General features: G+C 53.3%; 1 protein-coding gene across 1 annotated transcript in view; it reads left to right on the top strand.

Moving 5' to 3' along the window:
- The window catches only part of MOGAT2 (monoacylglycerol O-acyltransferase 2), a 23,794-nt gene extending 9,070 nt beyond the window's left edge, over positions 1-14,724 (top strand). Inside the window, exons 2-6 of the mRNA XM_005867054.2 lie at positions 1,316-1,494; positions 11,458-11,662; positions 12,021-12,195; positions 12,816-13,015; positions 13,936-14,724. Coding sequence (XP_005867116.1) covers positions 1,316-1,494; positions 11,458-11,662; positions 12,021-12,195; positions 12,816-13,015; positions 13,936-14,090 — 914 coding nt within the window. The 3' untranslated portion in view covers positions 14,091-14,724. The remainder of the gene's footprint in view (positions 1-1,315; positions 1,495-11,457; positions 11,663-12,020; positions 12,196-12,815; positions 13,016-13,935) is intronic.
- Positions 14,725-23,697: the final 8,973 nt, after the last annotated feature.

Genomic DNA, 23,697 nt, shown 5'->3' with positions numbered 1-23,697 from the left:
CCCCCCTCGTCCCAGGCCTTCACCACCCTATTGGCTGTGTCCCTGGTTATGCATACAAGTTCTTTGATTGATTACCTCTAACCGACCCACCCTTCCCCACCTTCCCTTCGAGATTCCGCAGTCTGTTCTGTGCTTCCAGTCTCTGGATCCATTCCATTCATCCGTTTATTTTGTTCATTAGATTCCACATATGAGTGAGATCATGTGATACTTGTCTTTCTCTGACTGGCTCATTTTGCTAAGCATAATGCTCTCCAGGTCCCTCCAGGCGTTCATTCATTTTTCTTGCCTGTGGCACTGGCCAGAGCCTCTGGTACAATGTTGAAGGGAAGTGGGGACGTTTCTCCTTCACCAGGAAAGAGCATGCAGGCAGAAAGCAGCAAGAGCAAAAGCTAAGAGACTGAAAGGTCTCAGTGAGCAGTTCAGTGTTCCTGGGTGTGAACACGGGCGGGCGGTGAGGCTGGAGCAGGAGGGGGGTTGGGCCAGCCACACAAAGCCGAGCTGCTTGGGCTGTGCCTTGAAGTTACGGAGAAACCATGGGAGGTTTCATTGGGGGGAGGGGGGCGCTTGCCGGGTGTGTCTTTGGGAAGATGGGGCAGAGCGGGGACAGACAGAGGACTGGGCACACAGAGTGTCTCCTTGTTCTCTGAGGTCCCAAAATATGGAAACTAAAAGCAGTTAATGCAGTCAGTTCTCCGCCAGGCATTTATGGAGAACCTGGTGAACGCAGACTGCAGTTGGCCCTGGAACAATATGGGGGTTAGGGCGCCAACCCCCTGTGCTGTCGAAAAGCCATGTATAACTTTCGACTTCCCCCAAAACTTAACTACCTATAGCTTATTGTTGACCAGAGCCTTACAGATAACTTAAACAGTCAATACATATTTTGTACCTTCTATGTATCATATACCGTATTCTTACAATAAAATAAGCTAGAGAAAAGGAAATGTAATTAAGAAAATCGTAAGGAAAAGAAAACACATTAATAGTACTGTACTGTATTTATGGGAAAAAATCTGTATATAAATGGACCCATGAAGTTCAAGGGTCAACTATACTTTACTGGAGGGAGGGAGGTGGAGGGGAAGACCCAAGTGAATAAGCATCCTGGTGTAGTGGGGGCGGTGAGTTTTGGAGTTAAGCCTACGCAGGTTAAAATCCACGCTCCAGTGTGACGTTGGGCTGGCTGCATTTCTCCTCTTTGAAGGCCTGTGAAGCTGATCTCTTCTTCCTGGGGCTGTGGGCTGGACCGGCCAGTGCTGCTGGTACTGGGCATTTCCTTCCTCTCAGACCTCTCACCTGCTTCTCTCCCCAGCTCAGACCTGCATTATAGTCTTCATAGGCCTCCTGTTCACCAGATTCTGGTTCCTAAGTGTCCTGTATGCAACTTGGTGGTACCTGGACCGAGACACGCCATGGAAGGGCGGCAGGCGCGCCGAGGTCCTGAGACGCAGCGTCGTGTGGAAGTACATGAAGGACTATTTCCCCATCTCGGTGAGTATGAGGGCTGGCTTGGGTGTGGCCAGGGCTAAAGTGTCCCACTTCTCCATGGGGAAAGTGGGGCCCTGTGTGAAGTGAGAAGAGCCAGGGCTACCACCACTGTGGACCATGGGGAAGAGTCCAGCCATGGTTTCCCATACATGGGCATGTGCAGCCTGTATGAGGGCTGATGAATGCACAGGATTTGAAAGAGCTCCGTGGGGCATAGCGTGTGGCCCACATGTGTATGTTGTAGGTGTAAACCCCTCTGCAGCCCGGGCTTGGGTGGACCCCCCTCGTCCCAGGCCTTCACCACCCTATTGGCTGTGTCCCTGGTTATGCATACAAGTTCTTTGATTGATTACCTCTAACCGACCCACCCTTCCCCACCTTCCCTTCGAGATTCCGCAGTCTGTTCTGTGCTTCCAGTCTCTGGATCCATTCCATTCATCCGTTTATTTTGTTCATTAGATTCCACATATGAGTGAGATCATGTGATACTTGTCTTTCTCTGACTGGCTCATTTTGCTAAGCATAATGCTCTCCAGGTCCCTCCAGGCGTTCATTCATTTTTCTTGCCTGTGGCACTGGCCAGAGCCTCTGGTACAATGTTGAAGGGAAGTGGGGACGTTTCTCCTTCACCAGGAAAGAGCATGCAGGCAGAAAGCAGCAAGAGCAAAAGCTAAGAGACTGAAAGGTCTCAGTGAGCAGTTCAGTGTTCCTGGGTGTGAACACGGGCGGGCGGTGAGGCTGGAGCAGGAGGGGGGTTGGGCCAGCCACACAAAGCCGAGCTGCTTGGGCTGTGCCTTGAAGTTACGGAGAAACCATGGGAGGTTTCATTGGGGGGAGGGGGGCGCTTGCCGGGTGTGTCTTTGGGAAGATGGGGCAGAGCGGGGACAGACAGAGGACTGGGCACACAGAGTGTCTCCTTGTTCTCTGAGGTCCCAAAATATGGAAACTAAAAGCAGTTAATGCAGTCAGTTCTCCGCCAGGCATTTATGGAGAACCTGGTGAACGCAGATTGCAGTTGGCCCTGGAACAATATGGGGGTTAGGGCGCCAACCCCCTGTGCTGTCGAAAAGCCATGTATAACTTTCGACTTCCCCCAAAACTTAACTACCTATAGCTTATTGTTGACCAGAGCCTTACAGATAACTTAAACAGTCAATACATATTTTGTACCTTCTATGTATCATATACCGTATTCTTACAATAAAATAAGCTAGAGAAAAGGAAATGTAATTAAGAAAATCGTAAGGAAGAGAAAACACATTAATAGTACTGTACTGTATTTATGGGGAAAAATCTGTATATAAATGAGCCCATGAAGTTCAAGGGTCAACTATACTTTACTGGAGGGAGGGAGGTGGAGGGGAAGACCCAAGTGAATAAGCATCCTGGTGTAGTGGGGGCGGTGAGTTTTGGAGTTAAGCCTACGCAGGTTAAAATCCACGCTCCAGTGTGACGTTGGGCTGGCTGCATTTCTCCTCTTTGAAGGCCTGTGAAGCTGATCTCTTCTTCCTGGGGCTGTGGGCTGGACCGGCCAGTGCTGCTGGTACTGGGCATTTCCTTCCTCTCAGACCTCTCACCTGCTTCTCTCCCCAGCTCAGACCTGCATTATAGTCTTCATAGGCCTCCTGTTCACCAGATTCTGGTTCCTAAGTGTCCTGTATGCAACTTGGTGGTACCTGGACCGAGACACGCCATGGAAGGGCGGCAGGCGCGCCGAGGTCCTGAGACGCAGCGTCGTGTGGAAGTACATGAAGGACTATTTCCCCATCTCGGTGAGTATGAGGGCTGGCTTGGGTGTGGCCAGGGCTAAAGTGTCCCACTTCTCCATGGGGAAAGTGGGGCCCTGTGTGAAGTGAGAAGAGCCAGGGCCACCACCACTGTGGACCATGGGGAAGAGTCCGGCCATGGTTTCCCATACATGGGCATGTGCAGCCACTATGAGGGCTGATGAATGCACAGGATTTGAAAGAGCTCCGTGGGGCATAGCGTGTGGCCCACATGTGTATGTTGTAGGTGTAAACCCCTCTGCAGCCCGGGCTTGGGTGGAGGGAAATAATAAACTCAAGGTCCTAAGAGACCATCTACTCCACATTTCATCAGATGACACACTGACACCCAGAGGGACAAAGGTATGACCAAGGCCACACAACAAGTTTTTGTTTTGTTTTTACTGGTTTTAAGGTTTGTGCATTAACTATGGGTAAAGGAGAAGGGGAGCGAACTGGTCCTCGGGTTCTCTCCTGCTCCTAACTCTGGTATGCTATGCTAGTGTGTCCTTGGGTTGGGCCTTGCCCCATTCTGAACCTCAGTTTCCCCTGTACCCAGTAAGCAGACTGATCTCTCCTACTCTGAGTGCCTTGAATCTCTGACTCAAGGCACCTCACGACCATTCTGAACAATTGACCCTGGACCCAAAGATTAGTCCTGAGTGAAGCACATCCCTGGATTCACAGACCCTTCAGCTTCTTTACTGAGCCCCCGACAGACGCAACCCTGGATGTAAGCAGCTGGGCAGGGCTGTTGCATTGGCCAGATGAGATAGGATCGGGAAGACAAGGGAACCCAGAGAGGTGCCAGGCAGGGACAGTTGGCTCTTCTCTGGAAACAGTAAAGAAAAATAAAAGGTATAGAATGTGGTCTCTGGAACTAGACGGACTAGGTTCTAATACCAGTTCCGCCACCCACCAGCTGTGTGACCTTGGGTGAGTCACAGTCTCTCTGAGCCTCAGTTCCCGCACGGGTGATGTGGAGATGATGCCACATACGTCACTGGGCTGCATCCTGGGGTTCAATGAGACAGGGGGTAAAGTGCCTTGTAGGTTCTCAGTAAACCGGTGGCAGGATTATTTTACCGAGTCAGTGCGGAGTCTGGGAGGTGTAGGCGTGGCTGCAAGTCTGATAGCCCAGAGCCATGTTGCTTTGACCTTTACAACTGCTTGGCTTCTCCTCCTCCATCCAGATCCCCACCTCTTCCTGTCCCTCCAGGAGTCTGTTCTCCAGCTGATAAAGGGGACAGGAGGGGAGGAAACGGGCTCCCTGAGGTTAAGCAGTCAGCGGCAGTCAGCACTCCTGCATCGCTTCCAAGAGTCCTGAGGCCCAACAAGGACTAGCAAAGGCTGGACAACAACTGGGGTACAGGAGCCCCTAGTATTCCAGTAAGAAGTTCCTCCTGGGCAAAGGACAAGGGTGGGCAGGGCAGGGCAGCAGGGCAGGGGCTGGGCAGAGGGCAGGTTGGCCAGCAGAGACTTCCATGCTCATGTTGAAAAGCAGAGTGAGGGGGCAGTGCTGAGCTAACCTGAGGGGGCCAGGTGGGGGTGATCTTCCTCACCCCTTACATCCACTTCCTCTGCAGTGTGCCCTTCCAGGATATTGTCACCAAAGGCAAGCAGGGGCCCTGGCTGGTTTAGGTCAGTGGATAGAGCGTCGGCCTGCGGACTGAAGGGTCCCGGGTTCGATTCCGGTCAAGGGCATGTACCTTGCTTGCGGGCACATCCCCAGTGGGGGGCGTGCGGGAGGCAGCTGATCGATGTTTCTCTCTCATTGATGTTTCTAACTCTCTATCCCTCTCCCTTCTTCTCTGTAAAATCAAGAAAATATATTAATTTTTTAAAAAAGGCAAGCAGGGCTTGCTGGGTCCTAAAAGGAGCCATGCGCACATCGTGGGGAGACTCCCTTTCTCCCTTCTTCTCTGTAAAATCAATAAAATATATTAATTTTTAAAAAAGGCAAGCAGGGCTTGCTGAGTCCTAAAAGGAGCCATGGGCACATCATGGGCAGACTCCCTTATCCCCACTCAGGATTTCTGAGCTTTAGATCTGAATTCCCTTCCCTCCCTCTCCTCCTCCCAGGCCAGGGCTTGCTCTCCAGTTCCAGGAAGATCAGAGTTCCCGTGGGAAAGTGTGGACAGCAGCTTCCAAGCCAAAGAAACCTTAAGCAGGTTCTGGCCTCTGGTGGAGCTTAGTGGACTCTCACTCTGTGGTCTCCCCTCCCACTGTGAGCTGAGTCTGTAGCTGGACAAGCAATGGGTCCGTGCTTCCTGTCACTACTTGAGCCAATTGATAGGGTTGCATCATATATGACCGTTTATTCCAGTACTGCCAGCAGCATGGGAGAGCAGCAGGTCATCCACAAAAATCTGCTCTGCCCCCCACCATAAACCAGCTGCTTATATTGGGTAGAAGGACAGAGATTCCATGGGGAAGTAGCAGAAAGGGCAAATGGACTGTTTACAGGCATACAAAGGGCTGGGGATCTTCGGGCTGCGATTCTGGTTTCTGCAACAGGATGTTAATCTTCTGATAATAGGCAGCTCCCAAATGGGGAGGAAGGGCTTCATTTCCCGGTGAGCTCCCAATTCCCGAGTACAGCTGTCAGCCAGGGTAGACTGTGCCTTCCTTAATCAGAATAAAACAATCGCGGTTAACAGAGCATGATTAATATTCCTGACAATTATAGCTGGTTCCCCCACATTCTATTCCTGTCACTATCAAACCCTGAGTTCGCCAGGGAAAGAAACGCGTTAGCACAGACGTAGGCTGCAGTATGGCTTCTGAGCAATGCGCCTGATGTTCAGTGTGAATGAAGCAGAAGGTCACCTGGGGATGAGGTTAAAGACTTTCTCAGGGACAAGGGAACAGAGGCCACGGAAGACCATCTTACAGAACTGGGACTCCTCAACTGAAAATTCTCCAGGGGGCTGTCATCCAAGGGCCCACCAAGGATAGCATCTGGCTCTTTGCACCTGGAGCTGCTGCCAGTTGCAGGTCTGGCAGAAAATGATGCTGAGGTGGCTCTGAGCCTATCCTACCCCGGCCAGGTAGCTCTCAAGGAGGGTTTCTCAATCTGGGCACTATTGACAATGGTGGGACAGTGGGCTTGCTTTGCAGAAATTCTGCTTGCATAGTGTTTCAGGATTGATGCCCCCTGCAGGCCTGTTGCATCACCGCCTGCAGAGGGCTGGCAGTACCACCAGGTGGCCAGCAGAGGGCGAGATGACACGCACTTTTACTTTGCCTGTCTAGGCTGGGAACCTGTAGGGGTAGGGCTGTGGCCTCCAGATTCTCCTCCCTGTAGGCTTCCTGGAAGCCCTCCAACTCTCTCTGAGAGGACCTTGGGGTGAGCAGGAGGTAGGGGGTCCCAGCTCTGCTGGAGCTCCCCCTCCCCTCCAACCCGCATTCATAAGCCTCTGCAGTCACATCAAATACATGCGGATTTCTGAGCTCCTACCAGTTCTTACTGATTTTTTGAATTAGCGTCTAGTGGCGGAATTTCAGGCAAAATTAGGAAACTGTGTCTGGGCCCTGGACTTTTCTAAACTCACCGTATGGGCTTCCTAAGAAGCTCACGATGGAGAGCCAGGCCATGTTTGCTGTGGGAGGAGCTGTCCACCTCCTGATGAGGACCAGTGCCTGGGAGCTGGGTTTCCCTGTGCGGATTTCCTCATCCCAGAGCAAACACTGTCCACAAGGCCAGGGCCTGAGGAGGGACAGGTCTGGAGGAGTCTAGCACACAGACCTCTGTGGCCAGGGCTGTGACCTGATGTCAGGGACAGCTGCAGTGTGGGAGATCACCCCTCCCACCCACACCTGGGATCATCCCTCAGCTCCTCCACAGCCCTGCAGGCATCACTAGGGACTTCCTGCCCCAACTCCCAGCTCAGCCACCTCCCAGCACACTGAGGTCTCTTAACCTAAGTCAGAGAGACTCCGGTGCCTGGCCGCCCACCCAGGATAGAACTCCAGCTCACTCAGGCTTGGGACGGGCACTCATGTCCTTCTTCGATGCTCCTTTCACGGTGGGAGGGCTCTGCCTCTGAGATCTTCCTTCACAAGGAGATGGGGCCTGTCTCCTGGGACCCTCCCAGGAGTCCTACCTCTGCCGTGGCACAGGGACCGGGCGCAGAGAACAGCTGTCCCCTCAGCCCTACGGCTGCCCTGCAGGGATTGGGGGCCTCCATTCCTGTTGACTCCACTACCTTTGCTGCCATTCCCTCCTCCAGCCAGGTAGCTCTCAAGGCGGCTTTCTCAGCACTATTGACATTTTGGGTTGAATGAGTCTCTGTTGTGTGTGTGTATATGGGGCAGGGAGGGATTTCTGATTTCTGACTTCATCCTGGGTCCCTACCCACTAGATGCCAGTAACACACCCCTCCACCAGTTGTAACAACAAAAAATGTCTGCAAACATTCCCAAATGTCCCCTCTGCGGGGAGAGGGGCTGGGCAACTGACCCTGGTTGAGAACTGCTGCTCTAGAGCCTGGGTGGGGTGTGTCTCCCAGACTCCTCCAGATATGACCCTTCTCTCCTCCCAACGATCTAAGTCCTGGCCACAGTTATCTTTCTATCTGGACTTTTAAAATGTTAAAAAACAAAACAAAACAAAAAAAAACACCAGCCTGGCTGGCGTGGCTCAGTGGTTGAGCATCGACCTGTGAACCAGGAGATAATGGTTCGATTCCTGGTCAGGACACATGCCTGGGTTGTGGGTTTGATCCCCAGAGGCAGCCGATTGATCAATGATTCTCTCACATCACTGATGTTTCTATCTCTCTTTCCCTTTCCTTTCTTCTCTGAATTCAATAAAAATATTTTAATTAAAGAAAAAGAGATGGGTCTGGGCAGACATGGTAGAGCCACGGCCCCTCACTGTCCTCCCTCCCAGCCTAGGTCCAGTCATCCTCTCCTGTGGCCTGTGCAGGGTCTACTAGGCAAAGGTCTTGGGATTCAGAGTAGGAACACCCCTGGGAGAACTGAAAACATGTTTGCGCCGGGACGTGTACACAAGTGTTCATGTCACACCATCGGAAATGGCCAGAGACCATTAAGTGGACAAAGAAAATATAGTCTATCCATACAATAGAATAGCATTCAGTCATAAAAAGGAACGGAGTACTGATGCAGCCTTCAACATTGATGAACCTGGAAAACATTCCGTGAAGTACAAGAAGACAGACATAAAAGGCCACATATTGAATGATTCCATTTATATGAAATTTCCAGGAGAGGCAACTCCATAGAGACAGACAACAGTGGCTGCCAGGGGCTGGGGGAAGGAGAAGTGACCGCTCTGGGTTTCTTCCTGGGGTGTTGAAAATGCTCTAGAATTAGAAATGGTGATGGTTGCCGACCTTTTAAACATATTAAAATCACTGAGTTACACACTTTCAAAAGGTAAATTTGATGGTATCTGAACTATATAAATAAAGAAAAGCAACCCCCAGAGCCTAGTAACCTGGCCGTGCCCTTCCCCAGCTGCCACTGCCTGGTGCCAAGCCCAGCCTGGGAGGACATGCGCCCATGAAGGGGCTTTCCCCCGCCAGCCTTGTTTGCTTGGTCACACTCCCTGCCCCGAAGAGAACTGAGGGAGCAAGCAGAGAACACAACCCTTTACAAACCTTCCTTCTCTGTGTTTAGCACACCTGAACCAAGTAGCAACCTTGCCAGAAAGGCATCATCACTGTCCTGGGGACAGAGGGGAAACTGAGGCAGGGCTGGGCAAAGGTCATGTGATGGGCCAGGGGCAGGACTTGGGTCTCATGACTTCCGGCTCAGTGGAACCCAGATGACACGTCAGAACAGGATCAGGGCAGGGGTTGGCTGCATCAGCCTCATCCGTTCATGGTCTCATTCTTTCCTTCCTTCCTTTCAATCGCCCAGGGAGCATCTCCTCTGATTCAGGCCTGCATCCGGGATACAGTGATGCCTCACTGGGCGGTCGCTAATCTCCAGGCCCTCGCTGTGATGGCGGGATACCCTGGGCACAGGGGGCAGATGGAAGAGGTCAGCCCAGAAAGTCAGCAGACCAGTCTCAGTGGAATAGCGACGCCCCCTCAGTGCACACACCCCGACACGCACGTGTAGATGCACGAGCAGGTACTGGCACAGTTGCCTAGACAAGGCCCTCACACTCACCAGGACAGCTCTCTCTACACAAAGACTTATTATTAAGGGGATAATCATCCAGCTATTTGTTGATTTATTTTGCTCGTGTCCTTCATTATTCATTTAAAGTAGGTAATACATTCTGGTTCAAAATTCCAAAGGGACTCATCCCGTCTCCCTAGTTCTTTCCCCAGAGGCAACTGTGACAACCAGTGTTTGGTGCCTCCACATACAAGCACATGCTGGTGGCGGTCTGCAAGCATCGTCTTGCCCCTGGCTGTTGCGTCTGACAGCCAGTTGTGGCCAGCTTCCCCTCTCGGGACAGGAGGAGCTGTGCCACACTGCTCTATGGCTGCACAGAGGTCCATTGTGTAAACGTCTCAGGATTTGTCTAAAGGGGCCCTGCTGATGGACAGTTGGGTGGACGGGTGCCAAGTTTGTGCTGTTACCAAAAAACGATGATGCTCCAGCTAAGATCTTGTTCAGATGTCATGTTGCACAAGCATGAGAAACCCTGTAGCTAAATTCCTCAGCAGTGGAGTTGCTGGGTAGAAAGGTCAGTTACATTTTTTTGGTTGTGATAGATATTGCCAAATCACCTTCATGGAGGTTGTACAAATTACCTTCCCACCAGGTGAGCAAGAAGGTGTATAAGAAAGGAGTTGAGTGCAGGAAGCGAGGGATGTCCTTAAAGAAACACCGCCAACTGGGCTCCTGAGGAGCACCTTTCCCAGTGAGGTGGGGAGAAATCTCTGGTTCTATGTCTATTTCGACATCCAATAGATTCCCACTGCCTGAGTGGAAGAGCTTTGTCCTTGTCTGGGAGGCAATGGTCCCTGCAGCCTTTTTGCAAAGGGTCAGTGATCACCCGGAGGGCACACTGTGGTGCGGGGGAGAGGCAGGGTGTGGGTGCAGAGACCAAGTCCAGGTCAGGGACAGGAGAAGCTGGAGGAAGCAGAGAGGCCCAGATCCCCGTTGCTGTCCCCAGATCCCTGCAGGCTGCTCCGAGGGTGGACAGCATGGCCTCTGGGGCCTCAAGTGCAGCAATAAGAACCCTCAGGGCATCACCTGCTGAGAGTTTCAGCTTGGTGACAGGATGAACTTTCACCCTAGCAAAGCTGAGCCACAGTGGAAAGGGCTCTCCTCACCCCAATCCGGTAATGCAAACTGCAGGGCCCTGGCAGTCCTATCAGGGAGCCTCTTGGGGGGGTTGGGGGGTGCGGAGGAGTACACGTGGGCTTCAGGGCCGTCTAACTCTGATGGCCGTGGCTCCCAGAAAGTGGGACACTGGGGTGGGCCCTGCAGTTACACACAGTCACTGCCCACAGCAAAAAGCTTGGCAGACGCAGCCTGGTCAGTAACCGGCAGGAGCAGCATTTGTTAACTCAGATCCAGCCCCCTCCACTCACCCCACTTCACCTGGAAACTGCTAATGACAAACGGCTCTCCTCTCCCACTCAATCTACAATGCCCGGGGTCCCTGCTGCACCCTGCAGGCTGCAGGCCCGAGCAGACCCAGGCAAGTTCCTGTGCCAGCAGAGCCGCCGTGAGGGGAGCAGAGAGCCACGGGTGAGACGCGAGGGGTAAAGAGGACTGGAGCTGGCCTCCTGGTCTGCAACCGAACAGGAATCCTCTCCCAATATATCCTGCAAAGGCTCATTCCCTGGTCTTAAGTGCCAATTTTCTTAAATGGAGTTTTGTGAAATGGGGTATTCCGGCATGGCGCCCCCGTGTGGCCATCTGATGTCTTCCAATTCTATCCTGTCAGGGAGCAGTCTTGGTCATGGCAGGGCACCCTCAGACCTGAACTTCTCAGCAGTCCTGGGAGGGAGGGGAGACAGGGCCAAACGTCCCCCCTTTACAGATGAAAAGCCTGGGAGGGAAGCAGTTTGCCCAGAGCCCGCTGCAAGTCTGAGCACAGCCGGCACCTGGAGACACCCCAGGTGCACTCACACCGCATCTCAATCTTCCTGAGAGCCAGAGGCTCAGAGCTGGGCAGAGACTTGCCTAAGGTCACCCCGGAGAGCGTCAGGATCAAAGTGGGGACGCAGGTCCAGCTCTGGCTCACTAGGTTGTGTCCCTACAGCTGGTCAAGACTGCTGAGCTGGACCCCTCCCGGAACTACCTTGCGGCCATCCACCCCCACGGGGTCCTGGCCGCCGGGGTCTTTGTCAACATGTGCACCGAGAGCACTGGCTTCTCCCAGCTCTTCCCCGGCATCCGCCCCCACCTGATGATGCTGAACCTGTGGTTCCGGGCCCCCTTCTTCCGGGATTACCTCATGTGTGGGGGTGAGTCTTCCGCACCTGGGCAGCCAGGGAGATGAGGCTGCGGCCTGGGAGGAGGGAATCTGAGGGGGGCGGGGGGCTACCAGTAGTTCTGGACTTCTTCTGAGAGCATGAGCAGTAAGAAGGAGGCTAGACACAGGGAAGCACTTCCCACAGCACCGTGCAGGGCAGTGAGCATGGCGAGGGGCTTAGGCATGAGGGGGCAGACTCAGTCCCAGTCCTCAGGAACGCCCAGCTGGAGTGGGTCGGGGAGGGGACCAGGCCTCGGTGGGCACTTTTGGTGATCTCTGTGTTGGGCCACATCCACCCCCAAGGTCCCTGCCCCCTGACCCCGTCACTGACCACCTTCCTCTCTCCCCAGGGCTGGTGACATCGGACAAGGAGTGCGCTGCTCACATTCTGAACAGGAAGGGCGGGGGCAACCTGCTGGGCATCATTATCGGGGGTGCCCAGGAGGCCCTGAACGCCAGGCCTGGGGCCTACAAGCTGCTGCTGCGGAACCGCAAGGGCTTCGTCAGGCTGGCCCTGACGCACGGGTATCTGGGAAGAGGGCTCTCGGTTCCGCTGGAGATCAGGGATTTACTTTGGTGGGAAGACAGCAGAGACTAACGGAGTTCCTATTGGGGCAGGGAGATTTCCCAGTCCATTCGCAAACGCACATGCTATTGTGGTGAGACCAGTCCTGTCTCCTGGCCAAACACCCAGAAAGGGTTCCGGAATGGAGACTTTGGGACCAAAGGGCTGGGTGGGAAGGGACATATGGCCCAAGGCCGGCACTGGATCCGAGGCCTCTGGGATGTGGGAGACTGGAGTTTGAGGCGTATCGCAGGGCTGTGCTCTTCCTCGGAGCACTCTGGCTGGAGCAGGCGAGGTTTTTCTGCAAAGCTGGCAGAGGACTTCTGTCTGGGAGGACTCTGAAGCATTCTAGCCTTTCCGTCATGGTGCCCCTGGGAGGTGGTGGCTCTGAGAAGGGGCCAGGACCTGCCCAAGGTCAGAAAGCGAGGCGCTGGCAGGTCCGGGAGACAACCTAGGCCTCCTACTTCCGGCCCAGGCTCTGTCCTCTGCTCCAATGCCTGGTCCCTGCGGGAAGCTAGGTGACCAGCCGGGGCCTTCCTCGGGGCCTCCAACATGCCTTCTCTCCTCTGTCTCTCTCTAGGGTGCCTCTGGTGCCCGTCTTCTCCTTTGGGGAGAACGAACTCTTTGACCAAGTTGAGAACTTGCCTGGCTCCTGGTTGCGCTGGATCCAGAACCGGCTGCAGAAGATCATGGGTATTTCCCTCCCGCTCTTCCACGGCCGTGGCGTCTTCCAGTACAGCTTCGGCCTTTTACCCTACCGCCGGCCCATCACCACCGTGGGTGAGCCAAGACCCAGGCTGGGAGGGGGTCGCTCACAGGGAAAGGGGCCTGGGCTGTGAGCTGCAAGGGGACACGGGGACGGGCCAGACACATCTTTGTCCTCACGGAGCTCACATTCTAGACTGAAACAGACACACAAGCAGACGACCCCAACAGGAGGCAGTCTGGGATGAGAACTGTAACAGAGGCACAAAGAACAATGGCTGCTACTGATTACTGAGCACCTACTGTGTGCCAGGCACTGCACGGCTCCCTTATGTGCAGTGGCTGTTTCTCCTGACAACCTTCAAGGTAGAGACTATTATCCCTATTTCATTGATGGGAAACAGGCTCAGAGAAGTAACTTCCTAAAAAGTCACACTGCCTTCGAGTAACAAAGTTGAGGTCTGAATCAGGATCTGTTTGACTTTTCTTTTTTTAATATATTTTTATTGATTTCAGAGAAGAAAGGAGAGGGAGAGAGAGACAGAAACATCAATGTGAGAGAGAAACATTAATTGGTTGCCTCCTGCACACACCCCACCAAGGCTGGGGATCGAACCTGTGATCCTTCAGTGCGCAGGCTGACACTCTAACCACTGGACAAAACCAGCCAGGGCTTGGCCATGCCACCTTCAGCAAGTTACTTAACCCCTCTAAACCTCATTGCCTCATCTACCGATGGGAATCAGAGCAGGTTCTATCCCCAGATGATGGTTACAAGCATTAAAGGGGACAGCGCATGTAAAGCTCCCAGCACATTTCTAGGCATTTTGCAATGCCAGCTGGTGGTGTTGTCATTGTATCTGAATGAATCTTGGAGTTGCGCTAACGTCTTAGGATTCATCGCTTGAAATAGGGTTGAAAGGGACAGCAGTAGGAGCACTTCCCTGCCCCAAGGGCCCCTGCTCTGGCCCACCACCCCCCTCTGTGTCTTGCAGTGGGGAAGCCCATCGAGGTGCAGCAGAGACCACACCCCTCGCAGGAGGAGGTGGACCAACTGCACCAGCACTACATCGACGAGCTGTGCAGCCTCTTTGAAGCCCACAAGCTCAAGTACAACGTCCCCGAGGACCAGCACTTGGAGTTCTGCTGAGCGCCTCCCCAGAGGAAGGGGCTGCCCCAAAGGGCAGTGCTGGCATTAGGGAGCCCATGGGTGGCGCTGTGATCTGAGAAGGTTTCCTGGAAGCTTCTGTTGAACATTATCTCCAGAGTCTTCCAAGCCTCCTGCAAATCCAGTCCCAAGTCACAGCTGACAATGTGGGAGGGGCGACCAGACTCACGCTGGGGCACCCGTGCAGGTCCCCATCTCCTCGGTCTGCTCGTCCGGGAAATGGGAGAGAGGGCTGCAATGTCACTCATCGGACAAAGAAAAGAGAGCAGCAACTGAAGACCAGGTTTTTCTTCCTCTACCTTGAATGACAGAGAAAAAGAAGCCACCAGCTCCAGCCCCTTCTACTAGCTCCCTCGTCCCGCACCCTGGACGTCCCAGCTCCTCCCTCCCCAGCGGGGTAAGGAGAACCGCACCGTGTCACTGGCAGGCCTTTCCCCCTCCCTCTGAGCCTCAGTTTCCCTGACTGAACAAGATGGCCTGCGAGTCTCAGCTCTGACATCACGTAGGCTGAGAGCTCCATGAGGTGCCTCCTACTTGTCCTTTGTAACTTCAGCCCCTTCCTTAGCACAAAAAGGGGGCTCCGTGAACTTCCCATTCAATAAATGAAAGGACTCTGTGTTAGCCTTCTCTTCCTCTACACGCCCCAATGCAGAGGGATCTGACCCCCAGCCTGGCCCTGTCTCATCTTCCCAGAAGGTGAATCTCTGGACTCAGATTGGACCAGAGAATGTCATGTGGACTCTTCCTTTCGATCTGTCGGCCCCAAGCGGACCACCTCTGGCCTTGTTCTGTTGGGAAAGAGGGGAATGGGTATGTTCAGACACAGGGCAGGCCAGGACAGAGGATGAAGACCAGACATGAAGAGTGGATGTTAGTGTGTGTCTGCAGGGGGGTGGGGGTTGAGATGGGGACTGATGCCAGGCGGGAAGAATCTGGATTCTGGGTTTGGGACAGGTGTGCAGGGGCAGGATGGCTGGGTAAAACGAGTCCTTGCGAATCCCCCTCTTCCGCCAGCAGGGAAGCAGGCTCTTTCTGCCCAAGAGCAGGTCATGCCAACAGCTACAACATGGGGCGTTTTGAGAAGTAAATAAATTTGGGTTCAAATCCTGGCCCATCCCTTTTTAGTAACTCTGGGCCAGTCACCTCCAGACCTCAGTTCTGTCATCTGGAAAATGAGGATTACCATATCCACCTCCAGTGTCGTGAGCATAATGAGATGCTATTTTGAGATCATAAGCCACCCCGTCTCCTGTCGGGAGGGACACAGAGCACGTGGAAGTAGGAGTCAGGTGATGAGTGTCCCTGTGTCCCATGGGGGTGCCTGCTACCCTGGGAGGAAGTGTGTGTACAGGTCACAGGAGGAACGGAAGTGAAGGGCAGGGAGTGACGATCTCCAGCCAGGGGGAGACTTGGAGGAAGTGGCAGCGGCAGGGCCCTGAAGGAGGGCAAGACTTGCCAAGGAGAGAAGTACCCACCCGTTGGAGTCATCTGCTGCTGGGTGATGAACCACTGCAGAACACAATGGCTGAACATGGAGGCCTCACTGCTTCCCCTCCCACCCCCCACCCCGTCTTGCCTGGGCTCTCAGGCAGCTGCATTCAGTGGTGGGTGGGCCGGCTGGGCTGGGACACCTGGGGGGCTAGACCTGCTGGGCCTCGCTGTGCCGGTGGGCACTGGGCCCTTCTCTATACGGACCCATCCCTCAGCATTCAATGGGGGCTGGATTGCAAAAGGATGAGAGCAAGGTTGCAAAGTCTCTTAAGTCCTAGGCTGCACAGGTGCACACAGCACTTTACTGCATATTGTCGGTCAAAACAAGTCCTAAGGCCACCAGCCCTCAGGGGAGAGGAATGGAGTCCGCCTCTTCATGGGAGGAGCAGCGATGTCACCGTACAAAAGGTCTGGGACACATGGGATTCTTGTGAGGAGGGTTGGATAAAAGAACCATGTCTGAGGTGTGTCGGGGGTGTGGGGATGCACACAGGAAGGTGCACTAAGCCAGGCTGGGCCGGGAGGGTGGCAGAGTACTACCGCCACCCTGAGGCCTGGAAGGTCACGTGGAGGCAGCAGCACCCAGATCAGGAGAGTCGTGGGCAGGGGCCATGATTGCAGGGAAGGAGCCGGGTGAGCATTCCCACCGCACTCTCCTCCCTCCATCGCCTGCCAAGGCTTCCTATCGCCTGGACCCAGTTGGAAGCGTGAGGGCCTGGGGCTGCCATCCATGCAGCTGGGCCTCCCAGGAAGGAGCAGGTGGACACCCATGGACAGTGGATGTGGAGGGGTCAACAGAAGACAGAAGGTGTCCCCCTCAAAGCCCAAGCCCCGTAGCCTGCCCTTGGCCACTCTCCACCCTCTGGCCCAGTCCTCCCGCCCTCATCTCTCCCCTCCCTCTCCTCAGACTGAACCATTGCACTTCCATGTGTCAGCCATGCTCTTCCTCTCACCTCTGGGCTTTGCCCATGATGTGCCCTCGGCCTGGAATGCCATCTCCCATCCCACCTCCCCCTTGTCTGGGTCATTCCTCCTTACCCTTCAGTACTGGTTTCATCTATTCCAGGAAGCCTCCCCCGTGCCTCTGGTTGAGTTGGGGGTTTCCCAGGCTTCCCCTTCCTCCGCCACAACACTCAGCGCCCTGGTGGTCCCCGGGCAAACACTACGCACTGATACTCCCGCCTCCAGGGCGCTCCGGCCACCCACACGCAGCACCAATGTCCTCTCCCAAACAAAACCCACTCCCTAACCTGGTCTCCAATGCCTCTAAACTCCTCCTCGGCCTGGCATTGGAGGCCCTTCTCGTCCTCGCCCCCACACACACACTTTACCTAGACCTTCTCCCCTGCACCTCATTACCCCCTGTGCCCTTCGCTTCTCACCCTTCTCTGCTGGCCAAACGCACTGGGTTCTCAGACCTGCTGAGCCCTGGAGCACGCCGGTCCCTTTCCCCAGAACACACTTCCTCCTCCTCCTGGTCAACATCACACACCCCCAGGCCAGTTGGGTGGCCGAGGACTTGTGCCACGAACCCCCACCCCCACCCCACCTCCACCTGCGAACAGGGCCTGCTGCCAGCTCACCACCTCTGCCCGCTGCCCTGGGCCTGAGAGCAGGCGCCCAATGTCCTCTCCCAAACAAAACCCACTCCCTAACCTAGTCTCCAATGCCTCTAAACTCCTCCTCGGCCCGGCATTGGAGGCCCTTCTCATCCTGACGCTGCGCCCTGTCCCCCATCTGCTCTCCATGTTGCGTGAGTTCGCAGAGAGACATGCATGGATAACAGCAGGAAATGGTGCTGGGACAGTGGAAATCAGCATTTTTGCACAGGAAGCTTTGGGAGGTGTGGAAATCACTGGCAGTGGGGAAAAGTTTTGTTAGTCGTTACAGCGTCAGGTGACAAACAATACTATCTTAATCTTGCAATATACTGAGTTTGCTGGGGCTATTTTTATACAGTGAAACAGCAACCTCGCAAGAAAACAAGAGAGTTTAATAATAAAACATTCAACTTCATTGAAAAAAAGTTTACTTACCCCCTAAAGATCACCACCTTCATCAAACCTCAGCACAACCCACTCACCCTCAAACCCTGCCCTCCACCCCACTGCCCTGCGTCTGAGTTAGTTACCCCTCTTTGCGGCTACCTGGGGGGTGAAAAGGACAGGCTCATTAGGGGTGAGTGGTCTCCCCGTGGATTGGGAACCCCCTGAGGACCAGGACCATATCCTTACTGCCTCAGCCTCATCCCAGCACTCAGCACCAGACCTGGTGCAAGTCGGTACCACAGGGGAGATGAGTAGGTTGCATAAATGCGCTCACACTGGGTGCTTCCTGGTGGGGACACTGGGCTGGGGCAGGAAGGAAGGGAGCAGACCACCTGGCCTCTCGCCGTGATTAAATTAGCCCTCTGTTGCTGCATGACAAATATGCCAAACCTTATCTGCTTTAAACAACAAACGTTTATTGTCCCACAACTTCGGAAGGTCAGGAATCTGCAGGATCCTGGCACAGATCTCTCCCGAGGTTGCACCCCGTGGCTGTTAGCAGGAGGCTTCTGTCCCTCGATATGTGGGCCTCTCCACAGAGCTGCCAATGATACCGAGCAGGTGAGTCCTGGGAGGCCACACCGCCATGTGTGATCTAGCCTCTGCGGCGCACACCATCCATTCGGCCTTATTCTGTTGGTTAGATGTGAGTCACCAAGCCCAGCCCACACGCCACCCAGGGCTGCACATACCAGGAGGGGAGATCACTGGGGGCCAGTTTGGAGAACAGAAGCTGAGCTGGCCATGGAGAGGGTCCCCAGCAGGTGGAGCAACCATTTGAGCAGAGGTCTGAGGGGAGAATGATGGCCGTGACCCCATGACCCCCGACCTGGCTGGGATAGAGTCCAAGGTGGCCATTAGATGTGGGGGTGCCAGGATGAGAGGTGGGGATAGGGAGAGGCTTGAGGGGCCAGAGGGAAGAGGGTTGTTTCATTATTAATCTCTCTTGTCTTCCTGCAAGGCTGCTGCTTCACTGAGGCCCCACGTGGAAGACATCAGCAGCGCAAGACAGGCCCATAAAGCACTGATCTCAGAGGAAGGCTGTCCAAGAGAGTTACCCCAATAGGGATACCCACCCAGGGCTTTGTGTGAGCAAAGAATGTCCTTTCCCTGTGCTAAGCCACTGAGATTACGAGCATTTGTTATAGCGGTTGGCCTCCCCAACCGATACAGTGGGTCAGGAGTTGCACATATAAAGGTTCAGTCATTAAATTAGCACCTAACTGACACCTCAGAGCCCCCAGAGCCTGCCTGAGGGGCCTCACCAGGGTTCCCTTATCCCAGTGGTCAGCAAACCGCGGCTTGTCAGCCACATGCGGCTCTTTGGTCCCTTGAGTGTGGCTCTTCCACAAAATACCACGTGCGGGCATGCAATCCATCCACTATGTTTATAGCTATGCTTATTGTCATTGCTTGCCAGTGTTCTTCCGAGTCTTAAACAGCCCAATCTGAGAGGTGGCCACTGATTTACACGCGCTATCATTTAAAAAACAAAAAAGGGGGAATTTGCTGGAAGCCGGTCCATCCTTGCTGCTTGACACAGTCGCTGCAGGAAAGAAACATCTGCACAGCATATGTTTCAAGGGACCTGGCATATATAGCATATTGTTCTTAATATGTTTGCTCTCCTTAGTGCCATGTGTTTTAACCAAGGTCACCTCTCCGAGAAAGGTTGTTTCCCCAGGTGGGGATTTTTCCCCGAGGTTAGGGAGGGGATACAACCCCTTAATTAAGTGCCAGGCGGGTAGTTAAGCTACATAATCTTTACTCCCTGGAATGGAGATAAGAAACGCCCTAACCTTTGTAATAGAAATTGACAGGATTAAAATCGGCTGGTATAAATATAGATGTAACAAGACAATAAACATCAGATCCTGATCAGTTCCTAACCAGAACTCCGACCAGAACTTTGGCTGGAGATCCTGGCTAGAGGTCCTGACTAGGCTGCTGATCAACTGAAGGCTGTCTCCGTGTCATTCCTTCTTCGCCGACTCCGTCCACACCTTTGGGGACCGCTGGACCTGCTGGGGTTGGACCCCAGCAGTCGACCTCAGCGAACATACCTCAATCAGATTGAGGACGTTTTTAGCAAAGGCCAGCTGAGGAGTACCCTAATTAAGTTAATAGCAATGTACCTACCTATATAGTTTAAGTTTAAAAAATTTGGCTCTCAAAAGGAATTCCAATTGTTGTACTGTTGATATTTGGCTCTGTTGACTCATGAGTTTGCCGACCACTGCCTTATCCCAGTACATACACAGATTCAGGCAGCCAGAGGACAAAGGGATTTGTCAGGTGTGGTAGAGATGGGCAGAGGCCTGAGAGCCTGCCTGAGGCCTCAAGTGATGGGGAGAGGCCCAGTCTCCTCTAGAAATCAGGCTGCCCTTTGACCTGTGTAGAAGTTCTCAGACATCATTAACCACAGGGGACAAAGGGCCTGCTGGGGCCCCGCCTGACACTGCTTTAGGGTGACAGGGGTCAGCCAGCACAGAGCTGCTGGCAGCCACGTGGCCTGTGCCAAGGCCCCGCCTCACAGGGGTACTGTGCTTTGCTGGGTTTCAGGAGGAGGCAGGGGTGGGAAGAGGGAAACTGCTGAGCAAGCAAAGGCCCAGAGCAGGGCACACGTTGGTGATTGTTGCTGGTGTGGTGCAGGGTGCAAGGGGGCTAGAGGTTTGGGGAACTTTGTTTTGCAAGTTTTTATTGAGATAGAGTGGTAAACAAGGCAGACAGGCTCCCTGATGTCGCCTTGCCTGCCGGCTGGTGAAACTCAAATGTCCAGTTAAGGAGTCAGGAATCTATCTCCAAGGTAGGGAGGAGCCCTGGTGGCTCTTGAGCTGGAGTGGGCCATGGCCAGAGGCCAGAGGATGCCTTGGGCTGAACTGGGCATCTGTCTTACTAACCTCACAGAAAGGCAGAGTCAGCACCCTGAGCTACTTACGGAGGACCTACTATGTGCTGAGCTCCTAGGTGGGATGTTTTTCATGCATTGTCTCAATGACACCCACCCTGACCTCTTTGTAATAAACAAGGCTCATTTGTCAGAGAGATTAGAGGACTTTCAGCAACCTGCTCCCAGTATGAAGACTGCCTGTCCAGACAGCAGTCACATGCTGCCCCACCTTTCCTAGTTCTGGCCTCAAGCAGGGCAGAATAGCACGCTGGAAATGACAGCCAGCAAGACACGCAGCTCCCCCCTCTGCCTCCCGCTCGGCTGTGTGACCCCGTGGGAGTCACTTCCCCTTGCTGAGTCTCGGTTTCCTCATTTGTAAATGGTTCATCCTTCAGTGAGTACTTAATAAATGCTAGTTCTCCCACACCCCTCCTCTTTGAAATGCCAAGAAATGGCTTTCGAAAGACCCACGGGAGTTTGTGCCTATCACCAACTAGGTTGGGCTTTTCTTAGAATCTGGATCTTCCCCCTCATTCCCTGCCAGAAAATGGAGTGCTTCCCTGTTGAGCAGGTGCCATGCACATCCAGTTACATGTTCATTGAGAGAACAGATAGAAATAGATGAGAAGACAGACCTTTCCAGCCACTCCTTTTAAAGGGGCCTTTAAAAGAAAAGCAAACAAAACCACAGCAACAAACCCTGGCCCTATCAATAAAATGTCAATCATTAAGGATCAAAAGGGGTCTCCCTCCTAAAAAAAAAAAAAAGTAAAAATGGTCTGAAGCCTGCATTTGGGGGTGCCCTAGATCAACGCTTCTCAAAATGTCTGTGGTGAAGGACAAGACCCTTGCAGGTTTTTTTCCTAATTCATCATGGACCTCTCCATTGGTAAAACACACTATCAACAACTAGAAAAATGAACTAAGAAAAAGACTTACATAGTACAAGCCCAATTTTTTATTATTACTTTTAACAGGACAGACGTGAACTTACTAACTGCTACATTGCTCTAAGGCAGCGATTTTCAACTGGTGTGCCGAAAAATTTTTTTTAAAACGTGCAAACCTGACTATTGAGTCAGAGGCACTGACCTCTTTTCCCTTACATTGTCAAATTAAAAAAAAAAAAAAATGACGCCCTTTGGGGGTCGAACGACCCTTTCACAGGGGTCGCCTAAATACATCCTACATATCAGATATTTACATTAGGATTCATGACAGTAGCAAAATTACACTTATGAAGTAGCAACAAAAATAATTTTATGGTTGGGGGTCACCACAACATGAGAAACTGTATTAAAGGGTTGCGGCATTAGGAAGGTTGAGAACCACTGCAACCGGTTTGGCTCAGTGGATAGAGCATCAGCCTGCGGACTGAAGGGTCTCAGGTTCAATTCCCGTCAAGAGCATGTACCTTGGTTGAGGGCATATCCCCAGAAGGGGGTGTATAGGAGGCAGCTGATCTATGTTTCTCTCTCATTGATGTTTCTAACTCTCTATCCCTCTTCCTTCCTCTCTGTAAAAAATCAATAAAATATATATATTTTTAAAAATGACAATAGCCAACACCACAATAGCCATCTGGTGTGAATGAATAAAAATTATACCTATTTTTTTTAGTCAGATCAGCTATATATATATATATATATATGCCACAGAATTTTAATAATTAGTTTATGTGCACCATGAGATGAAAATCGCTGCTCTAAGGTTTCTCAACGGTTACTCTCAAATTCTGTACTTTGTCAGAAACCAGTGACAAGCAGTTCATGGATGAACTCTGGTCCTCAGACCACACTGGGACCACACTTCCCTAGAACTCTAGGATGACTCACTCTTGGCATCATAAGGTTAGTGTGAGTTAAAGTGCACAAAACTAGTTGGTGAACTGCAAAGTGCTAGAGCTAGACACAGGTTGGTTGGGCTGTTGTCTTAACCACGTATATCTGGGTAAGCTGAGGGGACTCTGGGAGGGAAGGGCTTGCTTGGTCACACAGCTGGGAAGTGGCCGAGGCAGGACTGGTCTTGGACTCGCAGCCAGTGCTCTTTCTGCTCTGCCTTGGCAGTGGATACTGGGATGTGCCACTCAGACACGCTTTCAAGGAAGGACATTTTGCCCCAGGTGCTGAGAGCTGCAGCCCCTCCCCCAGCTCGGCCCCAACCCAGATCAGCCCTCCACCCTGATTGGGGGCAGGGCCGGCCTGCCAACGGCCTGTGGCTCCTCCCCCTGGCTGGCCCTGCCCCTGATGGGGCCCCCCACTCCCATCAGGGGCAGGGCCCCACCAGCAATCATCCCCCATCACCCCATCAGCCCACAGCCACTCCCTCCAGCCAGCTCTGCCTCCAATCAGCCCCCCACACACACCAATCGGGAGCAGGGCCCACCAGCCAATCACCTGCAGCCCCTCCCCCCAAGCTGGCCCAGCCCTGATTGGGCCCTGTGGGCCAGTTGGCCAACCTCCCACCCGTCTCCTTTCAACAGGCCTGGCCCCAATCTGCCCCAATCAGGGCCAGGTCAGCCAGACCCCACCTGTGCACGAATTCAAGCACTGGCCCTCTATTCCTCCTATATAATAAAAGCCTAATATGCAAATCGACCAAATGGCAGCATGACCGGTGGAATGACTGGTTGCTATGATGTGCACTGACCACTAGGGTCAGATGCTCAACACGGGAGCTGCCCCCAGCCCACAGGCCCCAGGCCAGCCAAGGCAGGTGCCAGTGGGGGCCCCCGATCGCCCAACCAGTCGCCCCACAGATCAGCCTTAATCGCTGGCCAGGCCGAGGGACCCTACCCGTGCACGAATTTCATGCACCGGGCCTCCAGTAAAAAAAACAAAGTGACTAATTTTTCAAATGGCATACCACTTTGGAAGACATTTTGGCAGTTTCTTATAAAGTTAAACACAGCCTTACTATAAGCCAGTGGTTCTCAACCTTCAGGCCTTTTAAATACAGTTCCTGACCTGACTGGTTTGGCTCAGTGGATAGAGCATCGGCCTGCAGACTGAAAGGTCCCAGGTTTGATTCTGGTCAAGGGCATGTACCTTGGCTGCGGGCACATCCCCGGTGGGGGGTGTGCAGGAGGCAGTTGATCGATGTTTCTCTCTCATCGATGTTTCTGACTCTCTATCTCTCTCCCTTCCTCTCTGTAAGAAAT

Source organism: Myotis brandtii, unplaced genomic scaffold (genome assembly GCF_000412655.1).
Source record: "Myotis brandtii unplaced genomic scaffold, ASM41265v1 scaffold244, whole genome shotgun sequence".
Classification (NCBI taxonomy): domain Eukaryota; kingdom Metazoa; phylum Chordata; class Mammalia; order Chiroptera; family Vespertilionidae; genus Myotis; species Myotis brandtii.
Note: the sequence above shows the minus strand (reverse complement) of the source record. Positions and strands in the feature narration are given on the sequence as shown.